The sequence below is a fragment of the Protopterus annectens genome, chromosome 2.part1 (genome assembly GCF_019279795.1).
Source record: "Protopterus annectens isolate FY-2018-M chromosome 2.part1, PAN1.0, whole genome shotgun sequence".
In the NCBI taxonomy this organism is placed as follows: domain Eukaryota; kingdom Metazoa; phylum Chordata; order Ceratodontiformes; family Protopteridae; genus Protopterus; species Protopterus annectens.
Window position 1 is genome coordinate 739955759 of NC_056729.1, and position 25909 is coordinate 739981667.

General features: G+C 42.8%; 1 protein-coding gene across 1 annotated transcript in view; it reads left to right on the top strand.

Moving 5' to 3' along the window:
- Nucleotides 1–25909, top strand: part of RXFP1 (relaxin family peptide receptor 1) — a 1244683-nt gene that overhangs the window by 689066 nt on the left and 529708 nt on the right. The window contains exon 5 of the mRNA XM_044062454.1: nt 9976–10047. Within this exon, the coding sequence (XP_043918389.1) occupies nt 9976–10047 (72 nt within the window). The remainder of the gene's footprint in view (nt 1–9975; nt 10048–25909) is intronic.

Sequence of the window (25909 nt, forward strand, 5' to 3'; positions counted from 1 at the left end):
AAACCCAAAGCAACCTAAAGGTGTTACTGCTCTATGCTAGGAGCCTAAACAAGAAACTCCACACCCTACAAGCTCTCCTCACTCTGCAGAATATAGACATCTGTCCTGTTATAGAGAGAGGGTTTAATATCGCAGCAAGTACTCCAGTAGTGCAAAGGTTCAGTGCCTTCCACATACACAGACCATCAGCTGCACAGACAGGTGGATAAGTCTCAATCTATATAAGCAACAAGCATAACTCTATGTTGGTCAGACAGGATGATGCCCTGTAAATCACCATAGACAAAGTCCCATACCATATCCTAGCAAGGTGTAGGTCACCCACCATGTCCCAATAATCCCATAGCTCATACATAGACCTACTTTAGACAGGCTCATAGCTTCATAGGTTCTTAGGGTGGTACTAGTCTATCGGCACTAGGGCCTATACAAGCCTAGCCATAACAATTCCCTAGCTATTTTTTCCCACAATATTTACTTCCGTGGACCCTTGTCTAGCAGGGCGACTGACGTGATCCCCGGGGTGAATTTCAGTCACCATTATGCCAAATATCCTATTCAAGGGAAACTTTAACTGGACCTCAATTGGGGGAGACCTCAACCTCATAACCACAATCAACAGAACATGCTGGAGGGACAGGTTCATAACCCAGAGACTGCCCATGCTCTGGAATAGACTTCCCATACATGTCAAGCAGAGCACCTCACTGGCCTTCTTCAAGAGAAATCTTGATGAGAGGATGGGAAATAGAAAGTTCACCCTGGGAATCACTCCTGTGGCTCCACTTGATAGAGGCACTGGCAACTAAAGTCGAGCCGCACAATGCCAGGGCACTTCTATAGGCTAGGCTTATAAAGGCTTCAGTGCCATTAGCTTAGTACACACTTATGAACCTATGAACCTATCCCTCTATAGACTGGAAAACATACACTATCTCATTCCTGGACAAGCATACTGGACCTGATAGTCAACAATATGGGAAAGTTCTGTACCCCCCATGTCATGTCCTCATTGGTGAGGTTGGGCCAAAAAGCTGTCTCTTTAAACTAAAAATCACCTCAGTAATCCCAGTAAACCTTGTAACAGGAACTATTCCAAAGCAAACCTCACCGTATTAAGCAATAGTTTATCAAAATTCAGTGCTCCTCCCAACCCCGAGCTCACAACAACCTATGCATAATTGTTCACAGAGACCCTGTACAACTATGTAAATGGCTTTATAGAGGCTGTTGTACCTACTAGAAGTAACCCCTACACAAACTCTAAAAACAAACCACACTAATGAAATTGTAACCTTAATAGGGTATAAAATAAAAAGGAAAAAGATCATGGCTAAAATCAGGAAGAGCAACTCCTATAATGATAGGAGCTCTCCAATTAAACTAAAAAGGAAATTAAGAGGACTACTTATGTCCAACAAGGCCAATAATGGGGTCAAGATAGCCACACAGGCTAAAGACAACCACAAAGCCTTCTACAGCTATACCCAAAACCTCAAAGGCAGCACACATCAGTGTGTCAAACTGGTGGTCAGCGGTGCTACCTTCACTGAGCAAAATGACATAGCATATCTGCTACTAACAAAATCAGCTCAAACTTCTACCTGGACCTGTCTATGGTGTTCAGTACAATACCCCACTCAGGTATAGTTGGCAAACTCACTGCGTTAGACATAAACCCCTTACATAACTCACTGGATTGCCAGCTGGCTTACAGATAGGACCCAGAAAGTCAGAACTGGTGATACCACCTCTACTAAGAGACCAGTCACCAGTGGAGTACCTCAGGGCTCCATACTGGGACTGCTCCTATTTGGCATCTACTTCTCGGAGGTAAATGCTAATGTTAAGGGCCTTTGGCTGACCAAGATGAGTGCATATTGAGAGTTATCATATATTCTGGCAATGACACAAACATCTTACAAGAGGTATGCACAGATAAATTACTAATGCCAATGTCATGGAGTAAAACTCCATGCCAAGAAATACATTACAGTGTCTTTTGGGAAAAGCCAGCCTAATTACTCATTTGATAAGACACGTAAAAGTTCACCCAGTTGTCAGGGATTTGGGAACATACATAGTCAGTAATCTGGCCTTTGACCAACATGTGGCCAAGCTAGTAAGAACATCATTCTATGTCTTCCAACTTACATGTAAGGGCATGGCATCCAGGTCCACGGAAGTCATAGTGCCACTTTATTCAGTTCTTATTTGACCCATTATTGAGTATAATAACCCTTTCTGCATGTAACTGACCAAACATGTCCAGGAGAATTCACATTGTCCTGTACAGATTGCCTTAAAGCGCTATCTCCATACTCTGTCTCCTACAGGTAATTGAGAGACAATCTATGCCTGGCATACAAGGCATCTGAAGATGCAGCTCAGGTAGACCTTTCACAAATCTGCAAAATGAGCAGCATCAGAACCACTAGATCCAAGGATTTAAATTTTGCTTGTGACATAAATAAGACATGTTGGTGAGACAGATGTGTGTCTCAGAGTATCCCATGCTCTGGAACAGGCTCCTCATCCATGTGAAGCAGAATCCATTCATAACCCTATTTAAGAATAACCTTGAACAATGGATGGGAAATCACAAATTCCCTCCCAAGTTTGCCCCTATGTCTCTGATAGACAGAGGTAGACAGTAATGCCTGAACTAACATAGCCCCTCCACACATGACCTCTAGAAACTTCTTAACTAACATGCCCCCTCCTAATAAATGCCAGTGATATATGGGGGCACAGTTGGGTTGGAGTGCACAGATAGGCTTATGAAGGTCCTAAGGGTCATTACCCTAGTATACAAACCTCCCCACCACCAATGGTAATTCAAGCATCTGCACTTGAGACCTGTAAAGTGGCCCCAGGCCCAACTGATAACCAAAATACTTTGACTTGTGAGCATCCCCTGGGTGCCAAAGGCATGGTGACCTCCAGACTGGGCAATGCAGAGGCATTGAGTGAAAAAGGTACTGAGTATGAGAAATGCAAAGCTGCTTCACCGACACTAGCAACCTTGAAGACAGGGGATTCTCTGACACCAAAAACCACAGATTCAGCCTCCCTGACCATCTGTTTCTTTGGGCACTTCTCTTTCTTTTTCTTTGAGTAGTCAAAGGTAGAACTGATGGATGTCATGACAGACCTAGATCAGACATTGTTTTTTTTTTTTTGGGGGGGTGGGGTGTTTCTCAAGGTATTCTGCACCATGTTTGATGGTCCACTATTTAAAAAAAGACACACTTGGAAAAATGGGGTGCATCATGCTTCTGACCCAGGCAAACAAAAAGTCCAAGATGTAGAACCCCCTATTTTGCATTTGCTTCTAAGAACTAATGCAGTTATTGACTTTTGCTCCTGATATCTGTTCAAAAAACAGTAATATGAAGATCTCCAGTGTAGTACATACTATATATTTTGGGTTCAGACTGACTTGGAATGAAAACAAAACCAGATTACTTAAGATGCTCATCAAACTGTGACAATAATGATCTAAAGATGGCATTGGTCAACATCTCTTTACACCACTGACACCTTGATGTCAGTAGGGGTGAACATCTGTTAGGCATGCAGGAGGAGGTGAAAGCTTTATTTGGGCTGATTTTCAGGCTTCTGCAGGCAGAAATTCCAAAATTCATTACTGCAACAGTAAATTGCAAAGAACACCTTTCCATTATGGGTGTAGAACCTGACAAGCTACAAGATGCTTGAGAAGTATTATACAGTAGAAGGAGAGGTAAACCATGCATATGGGTAACAACTATCCAAAGTACATCAGACCAGTAGGAAACAGATCACTGTTAAAAGTATAAAATAAGTAAAAGTAGGACATTTCTGGGTAGTATGGCTAATAATATCTCTAAGCACGTTTTTGTTAGTGTATCACAGATCATGTCATTAGAACAATACCAAACTGAGAATGCTTACATATAATTCCTCAGTTACTAAACGACGTTATTGAAACTTTCACTTTTGATAGATTTGATGCATGGAAGTGTTTAGAAAGCATAACATCCCAACATGCCCTTCAACCTCTTAATGCAGGAAATCTGGACAAAACCTAAAGTAATGGGGGGACAAAGGCCCAAAAACAGGGACATATTTTAAATATTGTTCATATAAACTTAGAAAGTTCTTATAATAACAGAATTTGTGTTAATGTGTATTTTTTGAAAGATATGAAGTCTAAAACCCAAATGTATGTCATTATTTATTGACTTCAAGACCTCAGTAATCTGCCATAAAATCTCAAATTTTATGAGGAGCAAACCAAAATTATCAGGTAAAAAATCTGGTCTTTCTGTGAAAATCAGGATAGTTGAGAGGTATGCATAACAAGTGGTCAAATAAAAGGATGCCAGATCCTAGTATTTAACTGCTTCAGTTTTCTGTTCACTAAGTTTGCATTCATTGCCGGTTTGACTGACCCAAATGATTTATGCTGAATTGATGATGAGCTTTTACCCAGTGATTCAGCATGCATGTACCTCCAGGTACATTCAGATAACTTAGTCCCTTGGACATCTAAAGTTCATTCTGTGAAGTTTTCTTGCTGCATAATAGTTGGAGGACTTAACATGGACCATGCACATACAACCATGTCCATCAGAAATAAGGACTTGTCTTTGTCAAGGCTGCATCTCTCACCATTAGCTACCCAAAACTGCCCCTGTTGTTGCCACTCCGCATCTGAGTGCTACCAACAATAATGCGGGGGGGGGGGCTATATATCCATTTTTAATATCCTGCTGTTGGAATCGCCAGTGAACTGGGAATAGGAATGAAAAAAGCAACATCCTGAAAGCTGAGCAGAGCAGCACTTGCAGTATCATCCTGCTTCCTGTCTGCCTGTTTTTTACAAAGTCTAACTTTCTCCATCAATGTGCTGCCATCAGGCAATGGCATGCTATGAGTGCATGTTCCCACCCCTGGGCTTCCTAGAATCCTGGAAAATCACATTATCTCTGTCCTCCCAACCTCCCCCAGCTCACCATCCTTTCATTTGAACTACAGCCTCCACCAGATCTCATAAAGGGACACCTGGCACATTCCCATCCATGCAGGATAGTCACACCCATCCTCCATATCTTGCTACCAAGTGCTGAAGCTGCTAATCATATTCAAGTCATGTGGGTCATAGCTTGGGCTTTCTCTCTCTACTTCAACATTAATATAGGAAGTTAAAAGTAATGCTGTACTAATGCAGCAGAATCCTAAGTGTTTCTTACTTTTTTTTTCATTTCTTCTTGTTTTCAGAATACAAACTGAGTCCTCAAAACATGACACATCCTAGGCAAAATAAATGTGTTTGGTTTCCTACATTTAGATAAAATAACTACAATATTTGTTACTGGTTTCTTGTAATTCCCAAAAATGTTTAATATTTACTGAGCTACTATGATTTGTGTACATATGTCTTTTGTTCATTGCATTGTATTCACATATTGGTTTAAAGTAATTTAGAAAATATTTGCCCAATTTGGGGAATGGTTAATTTTTAACTTTCTGTATTTTTTTCCTACTCGGTCAAATGTTCATAGGCTCATAGGTGATTACTAGGCTAATGGCGCAAGAGACTTTACAAGCCTAGTCCATAATGCCCAGGATATGACAATATTATATCTTAAATCCCCAGATATGGGATGGGGTAGTATCAGGATAGTGGGTCTACTGTGGGTTATACAGGAACATCAGGGACTTAGTCAGCACCCCAGTCTGCATGAGGTACAGTATTTAAATGCTTGATTTGAAAACACTGGTATTACTCCATCTAGTTTTCTGGAATGTTTCTGATGATGGATTATACTTTGCTGTATTCACAGATGATTCTAGATCTTGCACCACTATTGTGGAATCTCCACCACCTGATGTTGGAGTTTTGCAATCTCTGATGATGATAGTGGTGGTCAGCTGGCACAGTCAGGGCTTACAGTGTCTGTGTTGAACTCAGAGAATTTGGCCACTGCATCCCTTATACAGTCCATGAACATAGCCTCTGTGACTGCAGATAGCCAGGAGACACACTCCACACAGGAAGGACAGGTTATTCAGGACACTGGCTAACAGAGTAGTGTCATAACCCATACAGGGGATGTATCAGGATCTGCAAGTAAGCCCTCTCGGAATAGAGGTACAAACATGGGGGTTGGTACTGGTGTTCTTTGGAGACATGGTTACTGCCCTCCCCCCTAAAGTTGCTGTGTCAGTGGATATGACCCACCAGATGTGCAGGATTGTCATGGAGGCACAGGCTAATATCACCACAACCATTTTTGAGTTACAAAGGCTGATGCAGTGTGCATGAGATTACCTCCAGAAGTGCATATCTTTTATGTGCAATAGGTGTGACAGATTAAATCACATAATAGAACATACCATGTCCTCTCATACTTGCCTAACAAACATCATGTGCTGTCCATGAAGCCATTCTACTGCTACTTCAGGGTCATGACAGTTGCCACAGAGGAACATTTTGTAACATACATCATTCACTTTCACAATGCATCCTGATATCTAGTCAGGGGTATGGTACAACCAGTGTGACTAATGTGATGCAGCTCTCATGGGTGGGTGTATGCACAGGATGCTCAGTCCTCCACCATGCATACCCGTAGACTGAACTGCAGTACTGCAACTACTGCTGAGGCTCAGGAGACACGCACTTACACCTCTACAACCCCCAGTACATTACATACGCAGAGATCCAGTGACACTTGTCATTCACAAAGTCTTTTAAGTTAATGCTCCCCACAGACAGAGCTACTACTCACAAGTGCAGTCTTGATTTTAATTTACATCAGTGCTCGTATAGTTCCTTGAGAAAGCCATCCACACATGTGCTCCCTCCCCCACCTGTGGAAATGATGATAATTGTGCCCTCCCCTTTGGACATTGTTACCTGGGTTGCCTATGTCTGATGGACGTCATGGCCAGCTTATACATGAGTAAGCACATCCTGGTGTTATGTTTGCATGCACCACTTTTACTGTAGTGTACCTTCTTTACCATGGGCCAAATGCATTTGCTAGTGGCTGCCCCTTTGTCACTGCAGTGGCATATTGCTCCAGCCTCCATTTAGTACACTTATTCCCTACTGTTTGCTCTTCCACCAACAACTCATTTTGTTCAACCCTCCCTACTGCTTGGTGTGCTGATGACTGCCCCTCCTGAAACTGCTCTCCATGTTGTAATTGCCTCCTAGGGATGATATTGTGTAAGACTGTGCATACTGAAAATAGTTGTCCTCATGTGCCAGGATCATACTGCAGGATACCATTGGGTGAATCCAAACAGCAGAATCATGCCTTAAGCAGCCCAAACACACACCCCACATTGACCCTTGTTTATGATAGGGCATAGTTGTACCCCTATTCTGCATCATTCTACAGATTTCTGACAGATGTCATCCACCAGAGTTCCAGGGCATATCCAGCATCATGAAAAAGGTGCCCATGGGAGAAGTTACGTCTCAAAAACCATTAGTAAAGGTCAGAGGTGTGCCATATGTGGGAGACATGATAATTGCTTGGGTAGCCAGCAGCCAATTGTAGATGATACCCTATACATTACAAATGACTTGGCAGTTAATGGATTGAAATCCTTTGCTGTTCATGTACCTCCCCCCAGTCTCCAGGTGGAGCCTTTATTTCCATGTGAGTGCAGCCTATGATCCCCAGTACCTCTAAAAATGGGCTATATCATAGAAATCATGCATGGTGTTTTGTTTGTCTCCTCAACCATACTTGGGAGACATATCTACTTCCCCACATGCTGCAGCATGGCATTGAGAAACTGATGGGAGTATTGTTAAGGCAGACTACTAAGATATCCTACATCGTGTCCCCAGCTGGTTGTTGAAAGGTCCCTCTGGCTAGTATATGGCTAGTATACGTAAAGTCACACATACCATGGTATCCACTGGAATAGTTACACCATGATTCCCACAGGACTGCAAATTAAGGGGTCTATATTATATTCTGGAAAGCAAGCAATATCGAAGCTGATATTGTCAACACGAGAAAAGTGAAAGTGTACAACATCGAATGTGTAAACGGAAGGCTCTGTAAGGGGAGATTTCCATTTACTGCAATAAAGTGTGGTCTCAGCGTTGGTATATTTAAGTAGTGGGGGTGTGGAGGGTGCAGTGGAGGCTTGCCCCACCTGCTTAAACCCATTAGGTTACATTTTTCTTTTTTTTTTTTTTTTTTGTTTTTATAAGTTTGATGTTTGTAGACATCAACCGTATGGTGTCGACCATATGGTGTCCGATGTTTTCAACTGTCGATCTTATAATATAGACCCCAAATGAGGCCGACCCATGTCCACATTGCTGTGCATTGCATCCCTATCCACAAGGTAGTGGTCTACAATGACATTGTCCCCGAGTATGTAAAATCTTAATTGCAGTTAATGACACAGCTCCTCCACAGACGATGACATGTAACACTATGGCTCATAGCAACAATAAGAGATTTTTGCAGACACACATTAACTAATGTTGTGGCAACCTCTGACATGTTCCCAAGCTTCTTGGTCATTATCAAAGAGATTTAGCTGTGCTCAATAACCCAAGTGTTAGAGCTGTATATATCACAAAGTATACATTTGTGAATTAAAACACTCTCTTGATTCATCTCATTTGCATACATGGTACTGCTCATTTTACTTATGATGCTCATTGTCTTCTGATTATATGATAGTTAGCATATTCTGTAGCTATTTCTGATGCTTGGCATGCACCCCTGGTGGTATGTGTGTGTCTCTGAGTTTTACACACCCTGCATGTGGCCACTCATCACACAAAATTGCTTACTGCATTGTGATGAAGTTTTCTTAATCCCAGGGAATTAGTTCTGGAGTTGAGATCATAAGAAATTGCATAGTAACATTTTTAAGTTAGAACAGGAAGTAAAATCAAGAGCACAAGGTATTTCCTTACTGTAACAAAAAAATACTCTACCTTTCTATCTGGTGTAATATCTTTAAGGGTATCTCAGTGGGAAGTTATTTGCCTCATAGATGCAGGGTCGAATATTCCAGCTTGACCATTGGTGACTGGCATGTGGAACTTTGGATGCTCTACCCCATGTGCACATGGGTTTCTGTGGGTATTGTTTTTCCTTCCAACTCCCAAAATTATTCTGGTTGACTGTCTACACAAAATTGTCCATATAAGTGCTATGTTTGCCCTTGCCTGAGTGGTCTACATACACACTGTAGATGATAACCCTTTAAGAAAGACCCAGAAAAAGAGAGGTTATTATGACTCTCATGGCCTGGTGCATGGCTGACAAGGACAATTCACTTACCTAGATAAAAAAAACCATTGAATTCTCAAATGTAACCTCTTGGTGATATCCCTTTTTAATTTTCCTGCATATCTGTTTAGGAAGCATAGTCCTATCATCACGTGTGCGTGTGTGTGTGTGTGTGTGTGTGTGTGTGTGTGTGTGTGTGTGTGTGTGTGTGTGTGTGTGTGTGTGTGTGTGTGTGTGTGTGTGTGTGTGTGTGTGTGTGTGTGTGTGTGTATGTGTGTGTGCGCGTGTGTGCGTGTATATGCATGTTATTTAAAATTTAAAGAAACAGTAATACTTTACTGGACCATAATTAGACAAAGTCTGAGTCTGATTCCTTTCTTTTGTAGCTGACACTAGTTTTTGTATGAGCAGAAACTCTTTTAAAGCATTAATAACTACAACAGATTTCCTACATTTGCAAGTTCACTCGTAACAAGACATTCTGGCCATCTTTCCATACTCCAAGAACTATTAAAACAGAAAAGAGAAATATAAAGTGCATTTAATAAATATCGCATGATTTCATGCTTATCTATATGTATGTATGTATGTATCTGTGTGCTCTCTAGTTAATATTTTCAAACTTCCTGAACTCATGTTGATTCTTTCCATTATTTTTTTATTTATCCAGTTTTCTTCATGTGGATAATGTCATATTTTTTCACCTTAGGTCACTCAAGAATAATATGCTAAGAAAACTTGATGATGATGTGTTTATCAGATACAACAGCCTTCGGTACCTGTAAGTCCTTCTAGTTGTTATATCTGTATAATCATTAACAACTTATGAACCTGTGTACCTGTATTCACTAATGAGGTGGTCAGTGTGGCAGAAAAAAAGGAGACTGCAAACAGCAGTGCATCCTCTTCACAACAGAAGTAATGTTTAACGTGTTTAAAGAGAAGCATAAGTGAGATAATCTAACATGAAATGAAGGCCACAAGCACATGCCACTTTATTTAATTAAAAACAAAATCAAGTAACAGGCTTCTAATCCAGATGTGATCTGGTACATGTTGGGAAGGTATCAGGCAAATACTATTTCACAGTCACAGAAGCAACATCTTGTATTTCAAATACATTGTTTACTGTACCACTATAAATATTCAGAATCCACAGAGTATCATTCCATTTGAGTATCTGGTTATGCTTTCATTAATTCATTAATTTCTGGTTCCTTTACTCTAGTCAAGGTCATAGGGCAGCTGAAGCCATTTGCTTCAAATCAGTCATGGATGAGATGCCTGGCCATCAAAAGATGAGTACCTACTCATCTACACACCACCCATACTTAACAAGCAATTTACAGGACCATTAGTTCACCTAGTAGCAGCTATTATTACTTCAGCTCCCACTGCATATTTAAGCATTACCAGTGACCTCACTTTCTATGGGAAAAGCAAGTAAAATTGTAGTAGTCTTAGTGTGTAGTGCTACTCTTGGAGACCAACAGGGCATTTGTATATTAGCCTTACAACCCTTTCCTTGTTGTAAACATTGTGTAATACCTATTACATCAGGTAGAAGATGAGTATGAATTTTCACACACACACTACCAATACTTGGTTGGAGTGCAAACAGTCCCTAACCAAGCTCCTCCTTTTGAGTCTCTGTCTCTCTGGAAACCACTTCCAGGCAAACCCTCACAAGGGGGTGCTTCTGCAAGGAAACAGACAAATGATTATGTTTTTGTAAACTGCTTGCTGCCATCTTTCCTTGAACAGCCCCTCCAGTACCCAGACTGCACCATTTTTTTTTGTATTTATTGACAGTCACAGAATTCATAAACAGTATTTCCCTTGTTATTCCCTTTAAATTTGGTGTTCCCAACTATATTAAAATTTTCTCATCATAGACATTACTTAAGGTCAACACAGGAGATCCATTTCTCTCTAGGTGTACATAATTTCTGGTCTGAAGTATTGCCATCTGGGCTTTCTTCAGCACCCAGAGTTTTCACTAAGGTGTAGGTCATGGGTTCTGAAACCGTTATCGGTATCCTACTTCCAACTTGAATGCATTAGACTAAATTCCAAGAATGTACAACCACTTCTGAAATTTTTACATTGGTCTCACTAGTTAAAAGCTAACACATAAGTGTAATGTTATCAAATATAAATATTTGAACATTTTAAAAGGTAAAATGGCATAATAATGCTAGATCCTTTATCAACAGTCCTATTAGAATTTAATGAGTATATTGAATGATTTGATCTCGTGGGATTAAAAGATATTTGCTTTGTTAGATGCTGGAATGACAGTAGCTATTCACTATGTATGTTAAAAGAAAAAAAAATAACTTTACTTAGTTTCTCCAGGTAGACTGAATCAATATTTAATCTGTCACTCTCACAAAGTTGTGTCTAAGTCATTCAAAGCTGAGTAACAAAAATTGCTTGTTTTTTGTAATCACTTTAACGTACACAGAAAGGGTCATATTGCAATTCACTTTAAATAAAACATTGATATCATGGTTTTGAATTGCAAACATGTACCTATCAGACTTAGCATAATTATTACAGAATGCTGCTGTATTTATCCATTGGAATACACAAATCTGTAGACATTCGAAAGGTGATTGAAAAATACACTGCAAAAATACATTTCAGAGAGTGTTATTGGAGAACATTAGAGTTAAACATTTAAAATGTCACCCTGTTCACCCCTCTAATACGGGTGCTTTACCTCCGACTTCTCTTGTAACCTAATGTACAAGTACTTGCTTTTTTATATATAATATATTGTTAGATGTGCCTAAATTAAAAATAAAGTCACACTAAACAGTATGCATGAGTTTCTGTGGTGACTTATAAATGTATGTTGATAATATCCATTTGACCAAACACCTGTTCCAGGTTTATGACCATGATACTAGACTCTGCAGAAGACTCGGTAGGAGATGGTGCAATCAGATGATATGCATCAGTTTCACTTGGCAATGGTAGCAGTTATGGCTAAGAAACAGTAACAACAGGTAAAGTAGGCTGCTCCTCAGCCCTGCTAAACCAAGATTTCTAAACCTGGTCAACACAGTACCACCAAATGATGCCAAGGACCACCTTAACTTTGTAGACTATAGATCCCAACTACTCTTTGACTGTAGCAGGAACTCATTTACAATCTTCTCTGTAACTCATGGTGAGAACTACCTGACCAGTGCTAAAGCTACAAGTAGGTATTTGCATCATCTTTTAGTCTTAATTGATTTCTTGGTCTTGGACAGCCTGTTAAAGGCTTAGCAACAGCAAGTCCTGTCTTGACGAAGAGGATAGTCTTTTGAAAGTTCAGAATCAACAAATCTAATTTAGAAAGAAGAGGATATCAAATTGCTGGAGTCTGGTTAGTGTTAGCATGCACATTTTGGTATACAAGGAAGAAATTGCCTAGCTTTTATTGGAGGATAAACCTGTCATTCACTTTGCCTCTGAATGCTTGTTTAAGACTTTGTACAAACCTTTCATCAAGCCATCTACTTGCTGGATTCCAAGAGGCAGGTGTATCATATAGAATACAATTATTACGGAGGAAAGTCTGGAAATCAGCTGCCAAAAACTGAGGGCCATTGTCACATACTAGTTCATGTGGCTCCCCAGTTCTGGCAAGAAGGTCACTTAATACATAGGTGGTGGAACCAGAAGTAGTAGAGATCATGGTAAAGTATTTTGGCCACTTAGAGTATATGTCAATCATCCCCAGAAATGCTGCTCCCATAAATATCCCTGAAAATCAGCACAGATATAATGCCAGAGTGACTTAGACCACTCCCATGGATGCAGTACTGCATGCTGTGGCTCATGTGACAGTCTGATTGTCTGTGCAGTTCATTCCTTGCTCTGTTTTCTTGTGAGCTGTATGTGGCCACCATAAGTAACTTCTAGCCATGGTTTTCATTTCACTACTCTGAAATGACCCTGATGAAGTTTTTGCAATACTGTGCAATGTAATGCAGTGGGTATGATAATGTTCAGCCTCCCCATTACACAGCAAGCAAGCATTTAAGGTAAGCTCATCTCACTTCAAGTAATAGATAGGAAAAATGTATGTTTGGCTGACCAGCTGGTTTGTGTAACAATATACACTTGTGATAGAACTTTATCATGTGTGATTTCTGCTCTAACTGGCAGGATGTCAGTTTGACTGAATGAGAACATATCCAATACTTTATTTTATTCTCGCTTATCACTTACAGTCTCTAATGGTAACTGAGACAAACTAGTAGCATTTGCTTGATATACATATTAATACTCGGTCTTGTACCAGTCTTCATGCAAGAACAATGCTCATCATTGCATTTGGGCAGCTGCTGTAGTAACAATTTCCATTTGTGGACTAAAAATTGCAGTAAGTCACTGATGGTATGTAACAAATGTAAATTATCTGTCGAAAAGATTGTTCTTCTTCTTCTTTCGGCTTTTCCCGGTTAGGGGTTACCACAGCGGAATTCCGGTCTGCTAATGATTGGCAGTAGATTTTTACAGTGCCAAGGTGCCAGATCGATGCCCAACCTTCAATGAAGGCACGCCCTACACATGTCTAGTGAATGCCACTCAACAGCGGGGAGGACATGCAGACTCCACACAGAAGGCGCTCCAGCCGAGAATCGAACGGGAGAACCTCTTGTTGTGAGGCGACAATGCTACCCCTGCACCACCACGGCTGCGAAAAGGTATGGATTAAATATCTTTACACCTCAAATAAGATTGAATGCTTCCCTATTAATTTTGGCATAAGTTGTCTCAGCTGCTGAGGAGCTCTCACTTCCATTTGCTACCACATATGACAGCACTGTTCATATTCCAAACTGGGAGGCATTCTAGGCCACTTTCATTGCAGCAGATGAGATACAGTGTGTTAAGACTTTATCAGACATGACTAATGTAGTAGACTCACAAAATGAATGTCCACATTCTTTATACCACCACCATGATCTGCCAGCTTACAATAGCTCAGTTAGGAGATGCAACATGGTTGCCACAGTTGGCAAAAGTCTGTCATAATAGTTAACAAACCCACAAAGGAGATGAGCTATACAATATCTTGTGGATGACTTTAGTATAGCCTGAACTTTGTTGTGACACTTAGGCAGTCCATGGGCTTCTATAATATTCCTGCAGTACATGGCACTGGGTTTAGGATCATAGGATCATAGGCAGTAACTAGGCTATTGGCCCTGAGACCCTTATAAGCCTAGCCAAGAGTTTAGTCCATCTTTAGACAAGTCAGCACCCAGAGCCCCAGTCCAGCAGGGACACAGGTGGAATCCCAGGAATGTATTTTCTGTTTCCCATCTAGTTATCCAGGTTGCGCTTAAAAAGGAATAATGAGGTACTCTGCTTGATGTGGATAGGGAGTCTGTTTCACAGATGGGGGAGTCTCTGGGACCCAGTTCTGTCCCACGAACAAGTCCTATTGATATCACACAGACCAGGTTGAGGTCGCGCGTATGGGTTGCTCGAGTGGAGCTTGACTTACGGACATGCAGCAGTCCCATCAAGTTGGGGTCTGAGATTGCTTTGTATGCCAGACAGAGGTCACCTCTGAGGAGTCTGCATGAAACTGAGGAGAGAGACAGGGCTTTTAGCCTATCTGTGTAGGGTAGGTGTTTGAGGCCCTGGATTCCCCTGGTGAGGAACCTCTGTGGTCTCTCCAGCTGCTGCATGTGCTTTGCGACATACATGCTGAAGGGGGCATTGTACTCAATAATTAGCCTTATAAGGGAAGAATACAGGGATCTTATGACCTCTTTGTCCCTGGATGAGATGCCCTTACTTATGAGGTGAGCAATGTAGAAAGCTTTCAGTACAATGGAAGCAACATGGTGGTCAAACTTCAGGTTGCTATCAACCTGGTTGCTCAAATCCCTTACTACTGATTGTGTACTTAGGACATTGTTATTAATGTGATATGTGGGGACATCACTCTCCCCAAAGGGGATAATGATGCATTTTTTGGCATTCAGCTTGAGGCCATGTTTCTGGCACCAGTTATTTGTTTGGGTGAGACCCTCTTGGAGGATGTCCACATCACTTGGGGAATTGATGACTGCAACCGGCTTGCAGTCATCTGCAAACTTGGTAAGCCATAGCCCACTGGTTTTGGCCTGCACCTCAGAGAAGTATATTCCAAATAACAGAGGCTCCAAGACTAATCCCTGGGGTATGCCACTCATTACAGGTCTACTGCTTGAGGTAGTTTCCCCTATTTTGATTAGGTAGGTTTGTTTCAAGAACTCAAACAAAAGTCAACTAGCTCTTAAACCATACTCTATTTTTAAGAGTCATTTGAGGTTTTGTAAGAGTGCTTGATCTGTAACACCAGTGATGGTGATATTATCAAGGTAATACTGGTCAATAGTTACACCCTGGAGGATATGAACCATTGTTCCTTGCCAAACACCTGGAGCAGAGTCTACATTAAACACTAATCTGTTGTAACATAAGAGGCCCTTGACGGTATTAATTGTTAGAAACCTCTTATTCTTCTTCCTTCTTGATCTCTTGGTAGGTATCAGCTAAGTCCACTTTTGAAAAATGTGCTCAGCTGACAGTCTGACAAAATGTCCTCAGTTTTTAGTAAAAGATGTTGTTTAGCTTGGAGTGATGGTTAATTGTGATCTTAAAGTTCACATACAGTCTGATCTTCCCATTTTCTTTTTTGCTTTAGTGCAGGAATAATTCTAGGATTGCCCATGGACTCAGTCTACTCTTCGAAAGTATTCCATCTGCTTCCATCTATTCCATCTTCTTGGCAACTAGCGGACAGGTGGCATAAGGCACTGAATATGCCTTAAAAAACTTACAGATATAAGTTCTTTAAGAACACTTTTACCCTTAATGTGCTGCAGGATATCAATGACAGTTTTAAACATAAAAACTGTCTCCGGGATTCAGCAAGCTTTACACAGCGTGCAGGAATAGTGCAGGAGCTGCTGGAGGCAATATGGCCACCGAGAGATCCAGGAACAGGCTCCAGGGATGTGCACGAGCGCTCCTGCACTATTCCTGCATGGACACAGCTTCTGTATGCAAATTACCCCATTTGCAGGTGAAAACCATGAAATGAGGTGAATTTGCGATCCAGGAAGCTGGCACCCGGACATGCAGGACTAGTGTAATCTGCAGAAATGTACTCGGTTAGTAACTGAGTACATTTCTGCAAACTACAAAACGGAGCCACGACAGCTCCAAATAAAGGGTGTATATAACATGTAAAGCATGCCAATGACCAAATATATGGCCATTGGCATGGAAAACAGTTGCAAAAAAAAAAACTTTTATTTTTTTTTGGCCGATTTCAGCCGTTGAAGCGTAGGGCAGCGGCCCGCAAACAGGATCGGCCCGAAAATAAAAATAAAACCTTGAAAAAATCATTCTATCCAAAATCACAATTTTGCCATTATACTCAATGGCAGGCAGAAGACAACATGGCCAGTGAATAGTGGTTGCTAAGGGAGAAGGCTCAGTGTCAGACTTGTAACTAGGCATTAGCAGGCAATCCTATGCAAATGAGGGGAATGATACTGAATCCCAGATTCCCCCTCATGGCTAACCTGCACCCAACTGTGTAGGTGCAGGAATACCATGGTGCAAGCCTAAGAGCTAGCTGACATCATAGAGGGGTGTGTCAAGCATACTGTAAGCTTATTGGAGCCCTGGGCTTTGGTTTGCCCTTAGCTTAGCAGAGCTAAGGAAGGGGATGTGTCTGAAGCTGCCAAGCACTCTTTACATTGTTTAGGTGGATGTGCATGCCACGCACCATTTTTAAAGGAAAAAAAAAGGTAAACCAGGAAATAGCAGCTCCGTGCACATCTGAGCACTGTGTTTGCACGGCATGTCCCTGGGCTTAAACAGGAAGGCAATGGGAAGGGAAAACAGCAGTAGGAAGGTAATCAAGGAGAACTAGCATAGCTGGCAGGTGAAATGTATGAGAAACAGCCAATTACACAGGCAGCAGCCCAGCCTAGCCCAGTACACTACTATAAACTATGCAAACACCTTTCCCCTCTGTTTTTTCCCACAAATTCTACACCACCCATGTACACCAGTGGGGAAATTTTCCCAAACAAAAGCAACAAAATGATAGGGGCTGCATTAACTCTCATAAATTAACATTGGAAGAGGCTGAGGGTGGTGAGGATGAGAATGCTCATGACCAACCCACAGTGAGAAGAAGGAGAAGAGTGTACAGACCCAGGGTAACCTACCAGGGGCTACATGAGCTGGAGATAGTGGAGCACTATAGGGTGGACAGGGACCTCCTACAGCAAATTGTTGAGCTGTGCCGGCCACGCCTCACACACAGAACCAACAGAGAGGAACCCATCCCAGTGGATACCAAGGTATATGTAGGCCTAAGAATACTAGCCACAGATACCTTCCAAAGGCCAACTGGGGATATCATGGGGATCTCACAGGCATCGGCATCCAGGGTACTCCACCAGTTCCTGGATGCCAAGTCACCACATGCCGATGAGCACATATATTTCCACAAGAGCCGTGAGGTGTTGACAAGCAATATGCGTCTCTTCCACCAAATAGCAGAATACCCTGAGGTAGTGGGTGCTATAGACTGCACACACATATACATCAAACCACCACCCAGTGAGCAGGGTAAGGTCTACATCAAACACAAGGGCTTCCCCTCCATCAACTGCCAGGTCATGTGCGATGCCCAGGACATTATAATGAATGTGTGTGCTGACTGCCCTGGAAGCTATCACGACTCCCATATCAGGCATATGACACAGGTGTACCAGAGATTTGCCAATGGGGACATCCCTTATGGCCACCCAGTGGGGGATGCTATTTACACACTGGAGCTGTGGCTGATGATACCCATCAGAAATGCACACACCCGAGCAAGAACTCCATAATGAGGCACATGCACAGACCAGAATCATAATAAAGCATGTATTTGGGATGTTCAAGTCACAGATCTGGTGCCTGGACATATCTGGTGGAGCCTTGCAGTACTCACCAGCTACATGTACCAAAATTGTCATCGTATATGCCATGCTACACAATATGATCCTGCCGAAACAGCTGGAGCAGGAACAACATGGTGCAGGGCCACACAGCCTCCCACCATTGCCAAGGCCTGCACAGGCACAGAGTAACTCGAAGGAGGAACAACCTGAGCCTGCCCCTGTAGGCAGAAGGAGGCATGCCCAGTATGCCCAGGCCTTGGCAAAGAGGCAACGCATACCACATACACTGACACGGTAGGAACCCAGAGAATGACACCTCTTTCTGACTTGCACATACAGTAAAAGGGATGCCAAACATGATATTACCTGTGCTTAACCATGTATAGGGAGTGTACTATGTGCATCTGACAGAGTCAGCCCTCCAGCATCAACCTCAATACTGGCACAGCCACAAGGTAAGTCACTCTACCTATCACCTGCTGAATGGAGTAGTATGTTTTGTTACTTGTATCTATGGTATGGATGTGAGTATGCAAGGGATTCGGGTGGCTGAATGGGATGCTAGCAGATAGTAGTCACCTATAGTGGCAGCATGAAATCTGTAACAAATGCTAGTGTCACCATAGTAACCAGTACTAGATAAGGTGACAAAACTCACTGCAGGAAATGTGGTGGGCCAAATGTGTCTCCATAGGACACACACATGCCAGTCAGGGAGGCTCACATACCCAACAACAGTCTCAGCCAGCAGGACAGGCATAGACAAACACAAACAATGGCTGTGCTAAGGCCTCTGATTGATGGCTATGGAGAACAGCCCCCACTCCAGACCTACACAGACAGACTACAATAGGTCAGGCAGTGGGATGTTAGTCCTGAAGGGTAAGAAGTCTGAAACTGAAATGTAGTTCAATCAAACCTAAAAACTGTAGTACACTGATATGCCTCTTGTCTGCATGATAGGTCAGAATACAGAATGAAATGGAGTACCTGAAATACCAGTACAGTCATAGCAAATGTGTACGGTTGTCAGGTGTGCCCCCCCCCCCACAATCCTATGTAGAAATGTAGTAACATGTATGTGTAGGTATAATAACAGTGGAGCACAGATTACCTGAGCCGGCCAAAGTAGCAAGATAGATTGTAGCATGTATACAATATGCAGGGCTGCGTGTGTTAGGTTGGTGTGTGTTGTTTATTGTGTGAGAGTGGTCAGCATGTAGACATGGTGAGGTTTGTCCTGGTGGCCATTGGCCAGTACTGCCGATGGCCCTGGGCCAAGGTCTCACAACTGCAGTGTCAAACACAATATGCATCCCAGCAAAACACATTTCAGCAGTAAGCCATAGTAAATGTTTGGATGTAATATCTGTCACCATCTGAAAAATGGACATGGCATGCATGTGGGCCCAGACATACAAACAGTACACAAGTGGAACCAGACAGACAGTGTATAAAATGTTACTGTCAAATGGATACACCTTTGGAATTGTACATACAGGTTAGCAGCACATTAGCTGGGTTTGTAGTATGGAATACCAATGTCATCTGGCCAAACACTGGCAGACCACAAAGGTCACAGGTATGAAGTACTGAGAAACTGCTGATGTCACTGCACAAGCCAGCATAAGTGTAATGCCCCATGTATATCTGTGAGTCAGATGCAGGTAGTGCCCGTAGCACACATACACCCAGCTCACCCCGCCATCACCCACAGTACCTCACAGGTCTCATCCCTGCTGTTGGGAATGAGTACAATATGACCCCTACTTCTGTATGGCAATAGCCACAGACTACAGCATGCAGAAGAGGATCCCATGCAGGTGTGTCCCTAGCTGTAAGCAGAACCCTGCCACCATCCACACCACTGGATCAATAATGACAGAAAGTATTGACATTAACACCTTGCACACCTACCCTGTCACCCCAGGGGAATATAGTTTCTTGCAGTATGGGACTGTAGGAGTGACACAATGCAATGGCCTGCTACAGCTGGCCTGCATCACTACCAAATGCCCTACAGTCCTCTGCCAAAGGCCTGTGTCTCACCCATACTGCCAATGTATGTTATGTCATGGACACCCAAATAACAACATAACACAGTCCACAGAACCCAAATGCAAGGCCATGTTGACAAATCCCAGTAACATATCCACCATGTCCTACTGCATGAACTGTGGGCCAACACCAAATTACTGCTGTGATGAAGTGATAACTATAGGGAACTTATCAGATAATGTTTGCATAATGTTTGGAAGAGGATAGAATAATAAGAGGGGGGATAGGAGCATGAACGGCATGGAGTGTGTGAAGTCTGAAACTCAGCTGTGTGCACATACTATCCCTGCCTGCAAATACAGGAATGTGTGGCTACAAACCTGCTCATAAACCACAATGTGAAGCAGTAATGTCCAGAAATATGACCCCTGCCTCTGGGTAACCTGTGTGAATCTGTACAGCTGTGAGGTATGGCCACAGCAGGATATGGCCATACTGTCACATCGATGGATGTACAAGCATGGGATCCCCAGCCACCACTGTACCAAGGTGCTGATCCATTTAAACAGACCCATCAGCAAGTGTCTCTAACTTCCCCTCCAGAATGGCATGATTGTGCACGAATATGTAGGCTGCAGACCAGAATACTGGACACAGCTGCATTCCCCCTGTGTGCCCCAGGAAATTACTGCAAGCACATATGTACACCTGACAGTAGTTGATGACATAAAACATCACAGTGTGAAACAATACATATGTCAGAATATCTCTGCTAACACCAAAACCATGTAGCAGAAGCAGCACAGACACACCTACAGCAACCTACTATTCTTTGCTCATTTTGACCCCATATTGTCAACTGATCTACAGATATCCCACAGAAACGGGTTGCTAGCTGTAGGTGTAGAACACAAAAGCCTGCACTGGAGTACAACCTACCTGGAATGGATTCACACATTCAATACAGAAGGTCATCCTGGGCATGCTCCCACACTTACAGAAATGAATCCCATGTCTGGCAACAGCAGTGGACTATACATATCTGACAGTCACAGATGTTTGTGCACACACTCCTCATTGCACACCAGTCATGCTTTGCATACACACTGGATAGGAATACACACATATATCCAAGGACAACACACTATAATAAACCAACATTACACATACATAGATGTGTGGAAGAGAGTGACAGACAGTGACAAAGAGCCTCCCATCATGAGGCCTTTCCCACCCAGCACACATCCAATTGGCTAAAACCACATGGTGTGCAAATGTCAATCACTGTAGACATTTGCCTCTGGTATCCCTCAGCACTATAGTGTCTGTGGTGCTTGTGATAACTGTGTAAAATAACTGTACAAGTCAGTATTCATCTAGCAGTTGTATACATGTACCTGTGAAATATAAACCTCTGTGTGCCTGAGTGTTGTGTGTTTGCTTCCAGATGAATGGGTTATGGCCCATGCACACACACTGCACTCCACATTACCCTACTATGGCAAGCCTGCTGATGTCTTCACCTTAAAATACACCTTTGGTGAAACAGTAGCCCTATAAGCTCCATGGCGTGTGCTATAACTGCGTAATGCTATAGTGTGATGTACTAGTTAGGTAGGAGTTCTAATTCCAGACATGGCAACTGTGTGTGGAGGGATCAATGCTTTTGTGGCCATTCACAGTCACTACACTCCCCATTGACCTACTTTGGCAAACCTGCTGATTCACCTTGAAATACACCTTTGGTGAAGGAGTAGCCCTATAAGCTCCATGGCATGTGCTATAACTGCGTAATGCTGTAGTGTGCTGTACTAGTTAGCTAGGGGGGTTATTCCCAGACATGGCAACTGTAGAACTTTGTGTGTTTGTCTGTATAAGAATCAATGCTTTTAAGGCCATTCACAGTCACTACAATATCCACTGCCCTACTTTGGTAGGGCTGCTGATGTCATTCACTTTGAAATACACCTTTGGGGAAAAAGTAGCCCAGTAAGCTGCGTGGTGCATGCCACAACTGCATAATGCTCTAGTGTGATATAGTAGCTAGGTAGACGTTCTATTCCCAGACATGGCAACTGCAAAACTTTGTGTGTGTGTGTGTTTGTCTGTGTAGGGATCAATGCTTTTGAGGCCATTCATACTCATTACAATATCCATTGCCCTACTTTGGCAGGGCTGCTGATGTCATTCACTTTGAAATACACCGTTGGGGAACGAGCAACCCAATAAGCTCTGTAGCGCATGCTGTAACTGTGTAAGGCTGTAGTGTGATGTACTAGTTAGGTAGGAGTTCTATTCCCAGCCATGGCGACTGTAAAACTGTGTATGCTTGTCTGTGTATGGGTCAATGCTTTTAAGGGCATTCACACTCACTACAATATCCTTTGCCTTACTTTGGCAGGACTGCTAATGTCTTTCACTTTGAAATACACCTTTGGGAAAGAAAAAGCCCAGTAAGCTTTGTGATGCGTGCTACAACTGCGTAATGCTGTAATGTAATGTGCAAGTTAAATAGGAATTCTAATCACAGACATGGCAACTGTGAAACTCTGTGTGTGTGTGTGTGTGTGTGTGTGTGTGTGTGTGTGTGTGTGTGTGCGCATGCGCGCGCATGCAGGGATCAATGTTTTTGTGGCCATTCACAGTCACTAGACACTCCTAAAAATGGAGAACATCGATATCTGTGCAGTAACAGAGACCTGATCCAAGGCTCCAGAGAGCACCCCTGCAATACCAGATACAGCTCTCACCACACCTGTCAGCCACCAAACCAGGACCAAAACATTAAAGGTGGAGGAGTGTCCATATTCACCAAGGATATTCACACCACCAGACTACTTGCCTAACAGAATGCGTCTGAAATACCCCCGGTGCAACTAACACTAAGTAAGACTACAATCCAAATTGTATAGCTTGCTACAGATCCCCCAAAATGCCCCAAGATTCCCACTACACCTTTCTAAACATACTGGGAAATATTATGATACAACCAAACACCCTAATACTGGGTGACTTACACTATCCTGCCATTAACTGGGAAAACTACTTGTGTACTAACATGTGTGCCCAACGGTTCTTGGAAGTCATAATTCCCAATACCCTAGATAAAGTAACCCATAGTCCCACCAGGGGCTCAAATATCCTAGACCTGGTCATTACCAACATGAGAAATCAATGCTCCACACCTATGGTCACTCCATCAGTGGTCCGGTCTTCCCATAAGCTAATCACCTTTAACATCCATATCCTTCACCCACACCCCAGTAAGGAAACCTCCGCAACACACATCTCCAAAGTCAATGTCATGCTACACATATCAGACATGACTAACTTCATGACACCCATGCAGATGGGAACTGAAAGGATGACTGCTGAATCCTACACTAAGGCACTGTATGAGCACATCCACATGTGCATGAATTGTGCCATCCAATAGAGAACCAAGACACTCCCCACCAAGTAAAGGATGCCAGTGTGGTGGCCCCTGCCATAAACATACTGTACAACAAAAGGAAGAACATTTTGCAGAAACAAGGGAATTTCCAGGATGTAAAATACTCCCTTACCAGCCCCAGTAAGAAGCTGAGATCCCTCATAACATCCCCAAAGAAAGCTATGAACATAATAAAGCCAAAGATGCCAAAGACAACTGCAAGCCATTCCATAGCTATGTCAGGAATATAAATGGCAATGCTCAGATCTGGTCTGAGCTACAACAGGATGGTATTAAATATACTGCTCCCAAGGATATTGCCAATATCCTGGCAGATTGATTCAGTGCCAACTGCACCCCCCTCCCACCCTCAAAAGGGCCCATCTCAACACTGAAAGATTGCCAGATTCCGGTAATAATGGCCACACATGTGAAAAACACACTCTCCAGAGCTAAGAAAACAGCATCCATGGGACCAGACAACATCCTGGGCTGTGTACTGCATGAACTACAAAATTAACTGACACCTCACCTACGTGCCATATCTAATCATAGCCACACCTCAGGCTTAGTGCCCACTGTGTGGTGCACTGCTACAGTTATCCCAGTCCACAAGGGGGATCCACCTTGGATCCTGGGAACTACAGCTCCAGCAGTATGACGTGCCTGATCTGCAAGGCCATGGAATGTATTATCATGCAACTTATAAACAAAGACACTGGCAACCTGCAAACACTGGACCCCACCCAGGATGGGTTTGTGAAGGGTCGATCATGTCTCCTGAACCTGATTGATTCATAGGTTCATAGGTTGGTACTAGGCTATCAGTCCTAGGGCCTATGCAAGCCTAGCCATAACAATTCCCTGGCTATTTCTTCTCACACTATTTACTTCGCTGGACCCCTGTCTAGCAGGGTGACTGACGTGATCCCCGGGGTGAATTTCCTTTCTCCTATCCAATCATCAAGGTTCCTTTTGAAGAGGGCCAAAGAGGCACTCTGCTTGACATGTATGGGCAATCTATTCCAGAGTCTGGGGAGTCTCTTGGTCAGGAACCTATCCCTCCAGCATGTTTTGTTTATTGTGATGACAAGGTTTAGATCCCTGGAGCATGTGGCTCTGAGGGATTGGGATTTCTTTAAGTGTAGCATGTCCAACAGCTCTGGGTTTGACATGGCCTTGTATGTTAAGCAGAGAATGCCTCTGAGTAGACGATATGCGACAGAGTATAGCTGGAGTTTTTTAATGTGGTCAGCGTATGGCATCTGCTATAGGCCTGTGATTCTTTTAGTGAGGTATTTCTGCGGCCTTTCCAGTTGTTGCAGATGTTTTGAGAGGTACATACCAAACGGGGCGTTGTATTCTATAATGGGTCTAATGAGGGAGGAGTACAGTGGGACAATGAACTCCTTTTTTCTGGATAAAAAGCCTTTAGTCATGAGGTGTGCCACATAGAAGGATTTCCTGACTGTTGTGGCGATATGGTTATCGAAGGTGAGACCACTGTCCACCTGTGTCCCTAAGTCTCTTATCACACTTTTAGTGTTATGTGTACTGCCACCTATATGGTAATTCACGGATACATGTTTTTTCCCAAAGGGGACAACTATACATTTCTTGGCATTGAGCTTGAGCCCATGGGTCTGGCACCAAGCATCTGTTTCTGTAAGGCCATTTTGTAGAGTATCCACATCATTTGGGGATTCAATAATGGCTCCCAGTTTGCAGTCATCTGCGAACTTTGTTATCCAGAGTCCCTTAGTGTTGGCCTGTACTTCAGAGAAGTAGATGCCAAACAAGAGCGGTCCCAGGACTGAACCCTGAGGTACTCCACTTGTCACTTGTCTGGAGCTGGATTTGGAGTCAGATACTTTTACAGTGTGGGTTCTATCAGTAAGGCAGTTAGCAACCCATTGGATGACATAGGGATTAATGCCCAGCTTAGTAAGTTTATCTATGATTCCAGAGTGGGGGATGGTGTCAAAGGCCTTGGCAAGGTCTAGATAGGCTGTGTGGACCACCTTACCCTTGTCCATGGCTCTGGAGACTGATTTGAAGAAGTCAATCAGGTTCAGGAGACAAGATTGGCCCTTCACGAACCCAAACTGGGTGGGGTCCAGTGTTTGAAGGTTGCCAATGTCTTTGTTTATAAGTTCCATGACAATACGCTCCACGGCCTTGCAGATAAGGCTTGCCAGACTGATGAGACAGTAGTTTCCGGGATCCAAGGTGGATCCCCCTTGTGG